Source organism: Pseudorca crassidens, chromosome 3 (genome assembly GCF_039906515.1).
Source record: "Pseudorca crassidens isolate mPseCra1 chromosome 3, mPseCra1.hap1, whole genome shotgun sequence".
NCBI classification, from domain to species: domain Eukaryota; kingdom Metazoa; phylum Chordata; class Mammalia; order Artiodactyla; family Delphinidae; genus Pseudorca; species Pseudorca crassidens.
Window position 1 is genome coordinate 26,626,925 of NC_090298.1, and position 14,786 is coordinate 26,641,710.

At 46.2% G+C, this 14,786-nt stretch overlaps 1 protein-coding gene across 2 annotated transcripts in view; it reads left to right on the forward strand.

The window, feature by feature from the left end:
• The window catches only part of PDZD2 (PDZ domain containing 2), a 378,550-nt gene that overhangs the window by 134,919 nt on the left and 228,845 nt on the right, over positions 1-14,786 (forward strand). For both annotated transcript variants that reach the window (XM_067730459.1, XM_067730460.1), the window contains exon 2: positions 4,199-5,039. In XM_067730459.1, the coding sequence (XP_067586560.1) occupies positions 4,564-5,039 (476 nt within the window). In that variant the 5' untranslated portion in view covers positions 4,199-4,563. The remainder of the gene's footprint in view (positions 1-4,198; positions 5,040-14,786) is intronic.

Here is a 14,786-nt window from a genome sequence, read left to right on the forward strand (position 1 = left end):
ATTTAGAATCCAGGATAGTTGGAAGCGGGAGTTAGTACAATAAGACAGTCCGGTGTAACCGGATTTTGAGGCAAGATCTGGATAAGCCAGAAGACCTTTTCACACCTCCTGCCGGGTTCAGGATTTAGCCTTGGATTTCAGGTGACTCTGAGTCTGTGACTTTGAGCAGATGATTGGTTTCACTTAGTTCACTGTTTCTCTCCTTTTTTTTTTTTTTCCCGTTATTGTCCCCCTCCTCTTACCCCGGAGGAAATTTTAATTTAATTTAAATTCTAACACAAGAAATTAAATACTAAGCAATAAGTGTTTGTCAGGTGGGATTGAGCTTTGCAGGGGAGGTGGGCCATTAACCATTATAATATCTAAGTTTTGTGGGTAATGTCACCCTGCTGAAAAAACATGGCTTAGCTAAAAGGGGATCCAAGAACTTTGGTCGCTTCTAACACCACATTAGCAAATTACCTCGGGGACAGAAGCATTTATTTTTAATGTTAAGGCTGTCAGCTTCAAGCTACTCAAAATTAATTTAAATTATCATGGTTGTTTGCTTGAGATAGGAAGCTAATTGGAGAATTATGGATGGTAGACAAAAGTGATCCGTACCATTGCAGCAGACCGCCATGTCCACAAATTCTACTCCCTGTTGAAATGGATTGATCTTCAGGATGAGAAATTTTTAGACCTTTACACACATCAGCCATGGAGGGATGTTGTTATTTGTAACCATTTTCAGACTTCTGTGTCTTCTCTGGGTCAACATTCTGTTCACTGGAATAGTTGGTATTGGAATGTTTCATGGGATATTGTGGAAGAACCACACTTTTCACAGTAGTATTGTAAGATTGTGTGTCTTTGCATATGCCTTGAGTCATCTCAAAATGTTGCAGTGTATGGGAATGCTTCTACTTCCTTGATTTATAGAAAATCGCAGAAAAGGAGTTGATCAAATAGGGGGCTGGAAAGATTACTGGAAAATTCCTAATTATAGGTATGGAATTGACAGGTTATGTAGCCCATGAACACCTTAATAAGACTAAATCTCTTTGAGGGTGTCTGTACACTTGAAATAATTTTTCCTTTTCTGAAAACTCCTTCTCTGCCCTCACCACATTCAGGGCCAGAGGGTACGCTCCCAGCAGCCATATTGATACCTCATGACCCTGCCCCCTTGGCGATAACCAGTTAGACTACTGATAGACAAATGATCCGGTCTGAGCCAATCGGCTTTGCTCACCTCCAATGTATTCATTAAAAACTTTTGAGCTGCAAAGAGCAGAAAACAACTCAAGGTAAAGTTTAAAGGGTTTGTTTTGTTTGTTTTTAGTTTTGTTTTGCTTTACCTTTTCTCTTTCTCTTTTTCTAAATTTAAGTAGTTAAAATTTTCAAATGTAATGTATTATAAGAATTGATAGGGTCTTTCAGATCGAGGTGGGAGGGCAGTACAGCCCCATCTAGGATGGGTGAAACCCTGGATGCTGTGGGGAAGCTAGAGCATTCTCTCTCCCCAGTCTTGCCCCTCTGCCTTCTACCAATCATCTTTATTTTATTTCTTGGCAGGATGACTTCCTTTGCTCTTCAGTTCACAGAGCAGGTAGAATATTGCCATCCAGGGGTCTTATTTCAAAAGTTATAGTTCCTGCCACACCCTGGAGACTAGATCCCTTCTCTCAAGGTCTCTCCATTCTCAGAGAAGAAGTTTGTTCCAGATTGCATGAGATGCTCAGCCTGGGACCCATCAACAGGGGCTGGGGACTTATATTATGTGAACGTGGCTGCCAGGAACGTGCCTTCATTAATTCTGTTAAGAGGGTGGTCATAGACTTGTTACCCACTAATTTCCGTTTATTTATGCATCTCCCACTAAACTATGAATGCCTTCAAGACAAGGAGTTTGCCTTTTTGATAGTATATTTTCAGTGCCAAGTTCAAGGTCTGGTTCTTAATAGATGTTCAATAATACATGTTGCTTAAATACAAGTTGACATTGGGGAAAAAATTCTCTACTACTCTTAAGTTTGGTTCTCTTCAATCAGACTTATTTAATGAATACCTTACCCAAGATGTTTACTCTGTTTTCATATGTATGGAATCACCTGAACTGTGACGAACACCTTGAATCACCATCAAAATTTTAATTTGAAACCATCTTTAAAATATTGTTTTGGGGACTTCCCTGGCAGTCCAGTGGTTAAGATTCTGCGCTTCCACTGCAGGGGGCATGGGTTCTATCCCTGGTCTGGGAACTAAGATCCCGCATGCTGCAAAGCGTGGCCAAGAAAAAAAAAGTGTTTTAAATTATTGAGTCTACAAGGTGACAGACACTGTGCTGAGGTAGGGAGCGTACTGACGAACCAGACATTGCCCCTATATTTGAGAACCTCTCTGTGGAGTATGAGAGAACTTAGAGTTCATTTAGCTTAACTTTCTCATTTTACAGATGAGGAAACAGAGACTCAATAAGAGTTGTGAGGCCTGATGGAAAACGTTTTGATTTATTCATAAGATTTTAATACGTCTGTGTGGAGTTACTTGTCAGTGAAAGGTGTTATGTATTTTGGCCAAAGGAGACATTCAGTTTTTGTCCATGTGTGGATTACCTTTTCTTTGATCTTGCCTTTCTTTTTAATAGGCACATGACTATGTAGATGATATTTGCTCAGCTTTTGGTTTATTTGGAACCAGTTAATCGCTGGCACTCAAGTTCTTTGGAAACTCACAAGTTAACTCTATTGGAAATTTCTTTACGGTGGCTTCTGACACCTCTCCCATTTATTATTATTCCTTGTTAAGTCACTTCCTGAGAAGGCTCGAGAATGTTTTCCATCTTTGATGGTACAGTTTATATTGACTTTCTCTGGGTGAACGTGAAGTTCTGAGAAGAGACTGAAAGGAGTCATTTTTCTGTGTTTACAGGGGTACAGGGGATGGAGGTGAAAATCTCTTTGGTGGAGAAGGAGAATTGGCCATGGAATTCAATTAACCTATCGCCGAGGGGGGGTGGATTGTGTGCCGGGCGCTGTGCATATTCAGTGGGAGGGGATCATTGCCGCCCCCGCTGGGGAGCCGCACCTGCCGCAGACGTGTGCAGCCTGGAGGGGGTGCATGGCTGTGTGAGCAGTGTGTCCAGGGCAAGCCAAGGAGCGGCCAGGGCTGCTCCCCCAGAAGCTTGGAGAAACATCTCTCTGCAGGAGATGGCTTTTGGGTTGGCCTAAGTGTAGGCTGGTTTCAACAGTTTACCAAAGAAAAAGAAGCGAGGCGACTAAAGCTATAGGCTGTAAAGGGACATGATACCCTCTGAGTCTACATGATAAAGCCAGGACCCTCGAATAACTTAGGACTGGCGGTGGTCTAGGGGAAAGCCTGCATCTCTCTGCAGTGTTGAGCGGCTCTTCTCCTCTTGGTAGCACTGTTAGAGCAGAGTTCTGGAATGGAGAGACCTCCTGTGCATACACTTGGGCTGATCAAGGCAAATGGACATAGACTTGAACTTCCCAGGAATGTGAGTTCTTAAATATGTCCAGAACCCCTCTACAATCTTCCAGGGAGTCTTGTCACACAGAGCCTCCTGGGTGGATGTGAGTTGATGGGGGTTGTCCTGGCAAAAGCCGTCTCATTTCCCTGCTGATCAGGGAAACTTCCTGGGGAAGGTCAGCATTCCGGAGGTTTCTTGTCTCAGGGAAGGGTATGTGTGCGTGCGTGTGTATCTGTGCATTTGTGTGTACAGGTGTATTTTTGTGTGTATCTATATGTGCATCTGTTTATCTGTGTATAACTGTGTGTGTGCATCTGTGTATGAGTGTGTGTGTGTGTACATGTGTGTGTGCACAGGGTGGAGGGAACAAAGCCGTGGAATGGGGAGGGGCATTAGGTTCCTGACTCAAAAAACAAACACAGGGCTTCCCTGGTGGCGCAGTGGTTGAGAGTCTGCCTGCCGATGCAGGGGACGCGTGTTCGTGCCCCGGTCCGGGAAGATCCCACATGCCGCGGAGTGGCTGGGCCCGTGAGCCATGGCCACTGAGCCTGCGCGTCCGGAGGCTGTGCTCTGCAACGGGAGAGGCCACAACAGTGAGAGGCCCGCGTACCACAAAAAAAAAAAATTAAAAAGCAAACACAGTCCTTCTGTAATACTCTCTTGCCATGCATGCTGTGTCAGAAGGCTCACTGTTGTGACCGGAATTTTTTGTTTTTCCTCTTCCAGGTGTGAACGAGTCCAGGGGAGGTAGCCGTGTCGCTGCTGGTGGAACACCTCATTTCCACGTCCTTTGCACGGGCCCCACTGTGAAATGAACCAAGCGCGGACCGGTCAGACACTTCCTTCCTTCCCTCATTGACACTCTGGGCCCAGTGATTGTTCCACTGTTGTTTTAATTGTGTCCCATCCTCCTCTTGCCAAAGCAAACAGCCAGAACTAGATTAGGTCTTCCTTAGGCTTGTCTGCCAGCCTGAACATGAACACAGGCAAAGCTGAGGACAGCCCGCGTTCCCGTGGGATGAGGGGCCCCACAGGGCCCAGCCCCCAGGAGTAGGTTCTCTCATGATGTTGGCGTCTGGGAGTCGCCAACCATGCCCATCACCCAGGACAATGCTGGGCTGCACCTGCCCCTCCTCTACCAGTGGCTGCAGAACAGCCTGCGGGAGGGCGGGGCCGGGCCGGAGCAGCGCCTCTGCCAGGCGGCCATCCGGAAGCTGCAGGAGTACATCCAGCTGAACTTTGCTGTGGACGAGAGTGCGGTCCCACCTGACCACAGCCCCACGGGGATGGAGATCTGTACTGTGTACCTCGCCAAGGAGCTGGGGGATGCAGAGACTGTGGGCCTTAGTTTTGGGAACATCCCTGTTTTCGGGGACTATGGAGAAAAGCGCAGAGGGGGCAAGAAGAGGAAAACCCACCAGGGCCCCGTGCTGGATGTGGGCTGCATCTGGGTGACAGAGCTGAGGAAGAACAGCCCGGCAGGGAAGAGTGGGAAAGTCCGACTGCGGGATGAGATCCTCTCCCTGAATGGGCAGCTGATGGTCGGAGTCGATGTCACTGGGGCCAGGTGAGTGGGGAGTGCCGGCTGGCGTGGGGGCAGGATGCGGAGCTCTTGTGGTTCACTTACGCCTGATGCTGGGATCGGCAGGTGCTGAGGGTTGTGAGTCCTACTGTGGTGATTAGCCAGTGGCATTTATCTTACAGAGGGAAAATACACACTCTAAGTTGAAGTTTTTTGGTATTTATATGTTTCTCTTTTTGCTTCCTTATCTCTTAGAAGACTCAGGCTCAAAGTTTCTCCTTTTTCCTTGAAACTTGGGTTAGAAAGAAGAGAAACAGTACATTATAAGAGTATGAGAAATGTCACGTTGAGTTAGACCCTCTTTTCCATTCAACCTAGCATCTCACCTCTAATCGGAGCAACAGAGATTAGGTCCTGGTTATGTTTCCATCTGCCTGTCCCATATCACCTTTGTCACAGACTCACAGTCCAGAAGACCCTTGAGATGCTTAGAAATGTCTTTAGACCATCCCCCACCCCACCAGTTTCCCCATCCTGGAAAATCCATTTGGATCTTATCTGAATGAACATATTTCTGTTTTCTACCCATGTGACAACCTACCATGGCAGTAAGTTACGATTGGACTGTTCTGTTGTTTTCTGGGTGAGTTAGGGTCTCTAAGACCACTCTCAGCTTCAGTGATTTACTCGGGGAACTCACAGAGCTCAGAAAAGCTATTATACTCACGGTTACAGTTTATCACAATGAAAGGAATCAGATTAAAATCAGCAAAGGTGAAGGGTGCATAGAGTAGAGTCCAGGAGAGACCAGGAACAAGCTTCCAGTTGTCCTCTCCTAGCAGAGCTGTACAGAAGCACTCAATTCTCTCAGCAATGATGTGTGACAACACTTAATGGAGTATTGTTAACCAGGCGAGTTTGCCCAAGCCTTGGTGTCCAGATTTTTTATTGGGGGTCAGTCACACAAGCGCTCCATGCCTGTGTAGCTGACCTTAGTTACTAAGTATCCAGTCCTTTCAGAGACCAAACTAGTAACACATGGCCCAAAGCCGCCATCATAGATCACATTATTAGCATAAACTATCTGGTGTGGCCCAAGGTCCCAGGTATACAAAGACACTCTTATCAGGCAGGATATTTCAAGAGCTTAGACGTTACCTCCCAGGAGCTGGTCAAGGGACATTCCTTTCTTTGGAATGCACAGGTATTGAATACCCCAAACCTGCCAAGTTAATCCATTACTGCACACCAGGGTTTTAACGATGGGTATATATGAAAGAGACAGGAAAAGAGAAGTTTGAAGATATTCTGAGATGCGTAAGTTTTGTCAAGCCTTCAGGGGCTCCTGTGAGGATGTCTCCTATATCCCAGAAGGAGAGGATCATAGAGAGAAGGGCACCTTGGAAATCATGGTGACCTTTTAGATGGTGACCATCTAACCCGAGAAGACCTTGAAGAGAGAAAAACAGTGCAAAAATACCTTGACTTCAATCTTTTCCTTCCCTTCCGTCTCCTACCAGAGCTTCCCATCAATGGGAATCAGCCAGGGGCAAGGGATCCCACTGGTGTTATTCATCTGTGTGAGCCTCCTGGAACAAAAGGCAGGGTAGAAAAGGGTGGAGAGTGGATATGGGGCGGGGGGGGGGGGTCCAACAAGAAGTCATTAGGCACATGCAACGTGGTCTGAGTTTAAATGAGCCAGTTCATGGAAAGGACATAGCACAGGGCTGGCTGGTTGACGTGAGTATTTACTCAGTAGACACTTTCACTAGTATTTCCTTTGGGTTGCCTCTTGGACTGATGTGATGCTCTTGGCTAATGGCTGAGTGCCTAACTGGCAGCTCCTGGGAGATAACTGCTCATTTTCAAGGAGTGATGTTGCAGATAAATGTTTTGATTTGGGATTAGAGATTGCTCTTAGCAAAGAAGCAGTGCTGACCACCGTAGCACTCAAGATGCTGCAAGGACTTGATAAGGTGACTCTACTCCCTGGTGGTGGGTTCCTTACGGTTAGAAGTGGGGATCACTGTGAGGCAGCCCTTTCAAAGCTATTCTTGAATGTCCTCATCATTTGCAGCCGTCTGATCTGAAGGGAGTGGGTTTGGATGGAGAGGTAGCAGGAGGAGCATGGAGGGCACATCCAGCAGGAGAGTGCTGTGGTCAGGAGCTGCAGCTCTGAAGCCAGACAACCGGGGCTGCCTCCCCAGGTTTCCCCACTTACCAGCTGGTCGACCTTGGGAAAATCATCCCTCTCAGACTCTGATTTCCCATCTGTGAAATAAGAACAAATATCTATTGATAACAATGATTAAATGGTGAAATAATGCACATGTGGGGCTTAGTACTATGTCTAGTACAATAAATCGTGCTCAATAAAAGCATCAGGATGACTATTGTACGTGGAGAGGGTTTTGGAAGACTGGGATTTTCTTATCCAGGAGATCGGTGGAGTCTTTAGGACGTTGGAGAAAGTCTTCCCATACTTGGGAAATGTTCCTTATCTGTTTAGGAAGCTCTTCTCTTGTACTACTTAAGGCTGTGGAGTCTTTAAGAGGCAAAATTTTCTGTCCCACGCTCTGAAAGTACATCTGGCCCTGGAATAAGATGGTTTGACAGCTACAGGGGAAGATTCCTTGGTGATTTTAATTTACTAGTTGGAGCAAGTGATAGGATGATGCCCATTTTGCAAAGAAAGAAGATACAGAAGAATAGAAAGGTGATGGGCTCAGGGTCATGAGAAGATGGAACACAGCACTAGACTCTTTCATGGAAGCTCTGAGGAAGGAGCAAGTATGATGTGATGGAAGAAGCAGTAGGACTGAGCCTGGAATTCTGGGTTCTCTCCACAGGTCTTTTGGAAACTAGCTTTGAGACCCTGGGTAAGTGTGTCAGGATAGCAGAGTGGGGATGGGAAGGAAGTTCGCCGCCTTTGCTAACATATTAGGAGAGATCTATGAAACATTTCACTTGGGCCACCTGAGCTGGTGTTTTGGTTCCAGAAGCCCGCAGAGGTGAAGTGGTGTTGCCGTGATGCCCGGCCAGTGATAACTGGCAGAGCCAACTCTCATTCTCCCTCTGCTGACTCCCAACTGGATACCCGATCCAGTGCACCACTCCACCTAAGGTGGTCAGAAAGAAACATTCAGGCAGGTGTGGCCAGTTGGCATCTGGGCTAAAATAGCTGAAGAGGAGGAGCTTGGGGAATGGAAATAGGAAAAAGGTCAAGGAACAGGCCTGTGGGTGTTCTAAAATGTGCTTGGGATTTGTTTGAATCAAGTATGGTAAGACCTGCAGACAGGGAAACGACTGTCATGAAGGAAGAAGTTTACGCTCACAGATCCCTAGAAACGGGGGCACAGCACACTTTGCCGGGCCACAGGGGGAAACACCAGCGCTGGTCAGGAGGCAGAGCGGGGAGAGGGGAAGGCATGGCCCAAAGCCTTTATTGGGGGTTTCAAGGGATGGATTGGGCGAGGCATGGTAGGTACACTGAGTAATCCTAGGATAGGATAGTTTGAGTCATTTTGGCAGGCTCTGAGCTATAGGGGTGGTCTCTAGTCGTCTAGTACGTGACCCCAGGTGATTTAGACAGGGACGTATGGGCTTGATGTGTAAGAGTTTGATAAAGAAGACAGCTGGGGTGTGGACTCTGGGCTAGTTGGTTAGTATAGCAAAGGCACATTCCCAGGGGAATTGTTTGCTATATCTAGGAATTAGCTGCCCCCAGGGTGGTTGGGGGGAGGGCTGGGGGAGGCAGTCTCTCCAGGATCAAAGCCCCAAACGCCAGAGCATCGAGAATACAGAAACTAAGGAAACAGTTACTGTACTGGGCTTCCAGGAATTTTCCATGGCTAAGGAAGTAAATCCTCCAAACATAACTTTCCTACTAGTGAATAGTCATGGTTCTGAACTTCCCTTCTCTGATGGGGCTATTATGTGTGTGCTGGATGGTGAAGGGCCAGGTAAGGGAAGGTCTACCCAGAACCCCTCAGATGTAGGGGTAGGAGAAGGAGAAGGCCAAGACCCTCTGCTTGGTCTTCAAGACAGTGTGAAAGTGAATCAAGGAACGAGGCAAGGGCTCCTGGAGTCCTGATTTCCCAATACCCATAACAACCAGCACGTTCACAAGACAGCAGAGAAAGAGACAAGGTCGATTTTTCAAGATTCACTCCTTAGTTCTCTGGCATAATTACAAGAAATGCTGTTTATTGAGCAGTTGCTACCATAGGGACACTCTGCCGCCCACTGTGATTTAATACATACCACAGATTTATAAAGGACAGCTTTAGATGAGAACCTTGACCACAGAGAGGCCATGTAACTTGTCCAAGGTCACCTAAGAAAGCGAGAACCAGATGTGAACTTGGGTCTAGCTGCCACCACATTCTGTGTTTCTAACTTCTGTGCTGTACTACCTCAAATCTGCACCAGAATTATACTTTGGTCCTGTCACCTTTACTTGTAAGCAACAGGTTTCAGGTGTCAGTACACTAACTTCCCTCCCCCCCCACCCCACCGACACAATAAGTCATCCACAATATCACTTGGAATTATAATAGGGGGTGCTCTTTTGAGCAATCCGTTCTGTTCCTTCTCTTGAGTTTGATTTAGAATTCAAAACTCCCTTAGATGATGTTATGGAGTGAATCCTATGTCCCACCCCCCAAATTCACACGTTGAACTCCTAACCCCCCAGAACCTCAGAACGTGGCCTTATTTGGAAATAGGGTCATTGCGGATGTAATTAGTTAAGATGAGGTCGTATGGGAGTAAGGTGGGCCCCCGATCTAATAGGACTAGTGTCCTTATAAAAAGGACACAGGGAGAATGCCACATGAAGGTTGGCACCATGCTGCCTCAAGCCAGGGAATTACGAGAAGCTAAGAGAGGGACCTGGAACAGGTATTTCTCCAGTACTCAGAGGGAGCATAGCTCTGCCAACACCTTGATCTTGGGCTTTTAGCATCCAGAACTATACGACACATTTCTGTCGCTTAGGCCACTTGGTTTGTGGTACTTTATTTTGACAGCTCTAGCAAACTAGTGTACATGATATTTTGACCCTGTCACCTATGGCCAGTGAGTTATTCAGGCAATTTCCTCCCTGACAAGGTCACTCTGGAAACTTTAGAGCACTGTGGATGTTTTCGGAAAAGAGCACTCTAAAGATCGCCTGTGTGCTGAGCATGGGAGAAGCAGGTGCCAAGTGTAGAAGATGAGGTCATGGTTGGCTTATTTTAAAAATTCGTTTAGGGTCAATTTGGAAAGTTCATCCCTGGGGGAAGAGCAGAGAATTCACAGCCATGGGTTTGACACCCTTCTGTACCCCAGAACCGGTTCCAAAGCTTAACCTGTGACTGTCCCAAAATTGCAGATCCCTTTCTGCTTTTTCCCTGACTGACAATCACGAGGTCAGCAGTTTGCTTCCAGCATCCCCAAGTAGTGCTGGGAACCCCTCATTCTTTTGAGCGGTAACAGCATCATCGCAGAGTGAACTTCTAGGAAACTTTCTGAGACGGCGAGGAATACCAGTAACGTTTGATGTCACATGCCCCATCTGTCAGGCGTAGCTGGTAACACATGGAGGAAAGTTTTTGTCTGCGACTCTATCATACCTACTCTGGGGAAGATGAGATTTTCTGGAATGTTCTGTATATGTCTTTTTGGCGACCGGAGAACTGGGAAGGTTTTTTAGATTATTTCCTGCAAGGAATACTTTGTAACCCCATTCCCTCCCTCCCTCCCTCCGCTAGCTTTCTATAAGTAAACCAGATCCGTTCCCTGCGGACAGATTGTTCCAAATTGGTAACAAAATGTGGAATTAATTAAAACACAACCCACACACCAAAATAAAAACAAGTAGCCTTTTCTGAAAAGTAAAAGGGCCCATGTTCCACTTCAAATGTATTTTTCAGGATGTGAACCTCAAGTGGACTATTTTGTACATTAGTACATATGAGCAGGGCACAGAGCAAAGAACAGGGGCCTCAGAGAGGTGGACCTGACTCTCAGCCCCGCTTATTGGCTGTGTGGTAAGGTTACCTCAGCATTGGGAGGTTGATGCTTTCCCCAACAGGGTCATTTAGTGGATGAGATAAGATGATTTATTTAATGTACTGAATAGGCCTCTGGCACATGGTAGATGTTCAATCAAAGGTAGCTTTTAACACCCTTCCTGGTTGGTCTCAGGCGACCTGACCCCAGGGCACAGCATGAACCGAGAAAAAGCCCTTGAGTTTGAGGGTCAGAGAAGAGCCTAAAACTCTGTCAGTTTGCTCAGCAGGAAAGGGGATAATCTTCAGCCCAGAAACCAGGGTGATATTCAAACACTGAGCGACCTGTGTGGTGTGGGTACCAGCCTGTAGGAAAGGATGCTAGTGCATCCTGGTGCCGCCGCCCCCCCACCCCAGAGCCAGACTGCACCTTTGAGTTACTGGGGTGTGAAATATATATGTGGTCCCAGGAGAGGGGCCAGGGTGCTGGGCTGGCAGGAGGACCTGGGGAGCTCAGGGCGATTGGCCAGCTGGTACAGGGGCGTTACTACTGGGCGAACTAGCTGAATGTCAGCCCTGGCCAGAGGTAACCTTCAGCACAGCACTAACTGCGTGTAAAATTAAATTTAGAGTTGTTACAAGCTCAGACACCGGTTACCCATGGCAACACTGAGTTCCCTCTAGGTTATAGCGGATTTTAAACAGAGTGTCAGGAGGCTGCTAGAAGGTGTTACTTGGAGAAATGACTGCAGGTAGTGATGTAGGAGATTGCAGGAAGGAAGAATTGCCAATTATAGCTTTATAATATAGTCTCTGGGGACATTACGCACGAGGGTCCTGCTTACCTGAATACTGTGCCCAGAGGCACCAGTGCTCTATTCAGGACTGTATATATAGTAAGAGGTAGTCATCATGATGACCTAGAACATTCAGGAAAGGTTAAATTATATTCAGTTTTCGATTTAAGAAGCCAGAGAGGCGTGTAATACACTTCAGAAAGATTCCATTACAGAAGGTTAAAAGGAAAACAAATTTCAGCATTTAAAATTCAATTATCTGGAAAAGTCGTCACGTGGAACAGCCCATTCCCCAAGGATGCGGCCTCAATGGAGCATTACAGGACCTTACATTCGTGCCCACTTCATTCTTCTCAGCCGGCTTTCCCCACATGCTATTGCATTTTATGTCTTGTTTTCTGGAAGGCAGCCCAGAGTTCATCCAAGTCCTATTTTATCATTGTACCAAGGAGGAAACTGAGGCTCCAGGAGGTGGTTTCCTGGGGTCAAGAATCTTCTTAAGAGAAGAGCAAGGACCAGAATTCAGGGCCTCTGGCTCAAATTCTAGAACTTTTTCTTCAACACTACAAACAGTAACCAATGAAATTAGAAAAAAAATTTTTTTGCACTTTACTGTTGACTGTAAGAAACAAATAGAAAATCAAGTTTTTCTACATATTTCTACATACATTCTCTAAATGGATGGTAGTTACATCTAGAACCTTCCTTCTCAACAAGAGTTTAACTTGTAGCAGCTTCATAAATGTGTAATTGATGACCCTTGGACTGAACTTTCCCTCAGGTCTTCCAAGCACTTTCTGGGCAAGGCTGTAGACCATCTTCTGCCATCGCCTGCCCTCTTGTGGTTGGAGTCGAGAATGGTGCTGGGCATTTTAGTCAAACTTATTATTCATTCAGCTGTGTGGGTTTCTCAACTGTGGGGTTAGGATGACGTTTTCAGCCTTCAGAGCTCTCTCTAGAATGGGAACATCTGCGCCATCCCTCAGCAGAAAGGGACTCAGGCATCATCCCTCTCCTCTTTGGTACCTGGTGTCCTTGTGCTGCCCCCCAGGAGTTGCCCCATCCCTGTTCCCCCCATGGCATCCCCTCCTAACACTGGCAGCCCCGGTCCCCTACAAGTAGGTAAGTAGCTGATCTGATAAGCCCACTCGTGCTTAGCTCTTGGCGACAGATGGTGGGGGGAAGTTGTCCTCCCCCAGCCCAGCTTAAGCCTCCTGGAATCAGAAAGCCTCAGGGAAGGGTGAGTAGTAGGGCAATGTCAAACACTCCGCCAGCCAATGGGGTGGATTTCTTTAGAAACCTAGCATCTTTGGTGAGCCCTCAATTACAGCCTGCAGGCAACTCCAGGGCCACTTACAGAGCAGCTTTTCAAGGTCTGTTTGTTCTTGTGAGGGAAAAGATTACATTTAAGGAGCCACTTTTCATGATTTAAAAGTGGGTGAGGTTGCAGAGCTCAATCCAGAGATGCTCTTTCATTTCATCCCAGTGACCTGCTTCTCCTGGTACCCCCATCAGAGCCACTGCTGGGGGACTGCAGCCATGGGAGATGGAAAACCCAAATCTCCCACTTGAGACACTCGCTTTGAAACTTTTAGCATTATTTTTGAGAATTGTTGTAACTGTAAACCATAAAGAGGAAAAAAGGATTAGATCATCTCAGTGTGATTATAGTCCTACCAGCCCGACTTCATACCCTTCTCTCTCTGGGCACTCCTGGGCCATATTCAAGCATTTTGACTTCTACCTCATTTTTACGTCCAAGTATTAAATAAGTGATAAGCATTTTGATTCTCTCATTTTGAGCACCAGATGCCCTCAAGAGTTTTTCTTTTCCAAAAGGTCATTGTCCAAACTTCAGCACCTGTTTCGATCCTCGTTCCTCTCTAGTCTTATGGAGTGGAGGCAGGTAACCATGTGGCCTGGCTTCGCTATTCCTAATTAACCTGTTTGCCAAGCACAGAGGTTCTGAGACTTGAACTCCTGTCTTTTGGTGTTGGACTATGGGTTGCTGCCTTCTCCTGGATGGGAATAAAATCTGATATTTTCAGGACCCGTGTGTGTGTGTGTGTGTGTGTGTGTGTGTGTGTGTGTGTGTATCTTCTGTGCAAGTTATAATAAAACATGGGTTTTCAACAGTTACATAGATTTCTTCATGGGCTTCTTTTTTGATATACGATCTTCCTCCAAAGATTTTGAGGGTATGAGTTTAAGTTATATTATTTTAAATAAATGGTCGTGGAGAAGTGGCTTCTAGCGGCATTTTGGATGACTGGGCTTTCCAGTGTTGAAATGGACAGAGCGACCCACAGGTTGAGTATCCGGGTCCTTTGTACCCCTGAGCCACAGAAACCTGGATACAGGGGCATCAGCGATTCATCCCCATGTTATCTCATTCAGCGTTCTTTCTTCACCAGAGAAAGGGTGATTCTATCATTTACAATGTCTCTCGGGCTCAAATTTAGCCATTGGGGAGGTGGGGGAGGGAAAGGGAGGACTGAGCTATTCCAAGGCTGAAGCGCATATTTGTCCTGCCCTTAAGCTGGACTTGAAGGTTAGACCATTTAAATGGAGCTAGGATTTATTAAGAAACTTTTGACCTTTGGGCTCACAGATATATTTTCACAAATGTCCCTGAAGGAGGTCTGAACTGTTATCAGGGGAAGAGGAAGTAGGTGTCCTTCTTAAAAATTGAAGCTCCATTAAATACAGGTCCCTGTCAAATTGCATGGCAAGTCTTGAGGGTTTTTCCTGACTCAAGGGTTTTATTTAGTCCAGATGTCCATTCTCACGAGGTTCCTGTCTGACCCAGCAGAATAGGCAGAGAGGACTTAAATGGCAGTCACCAGAAATGCTTCTTGCTTGAGAAAGTTCGTCATCCAAGTGGGATGAGAAGAAGATCCATGGGGTGAGGGAAAAAATTATTAACATCTCAAGATATATTTTTATCTTAAAAAAATAAGAAATTGAGCTTGGCCAATATTTTAGATATGGATTGACACTGG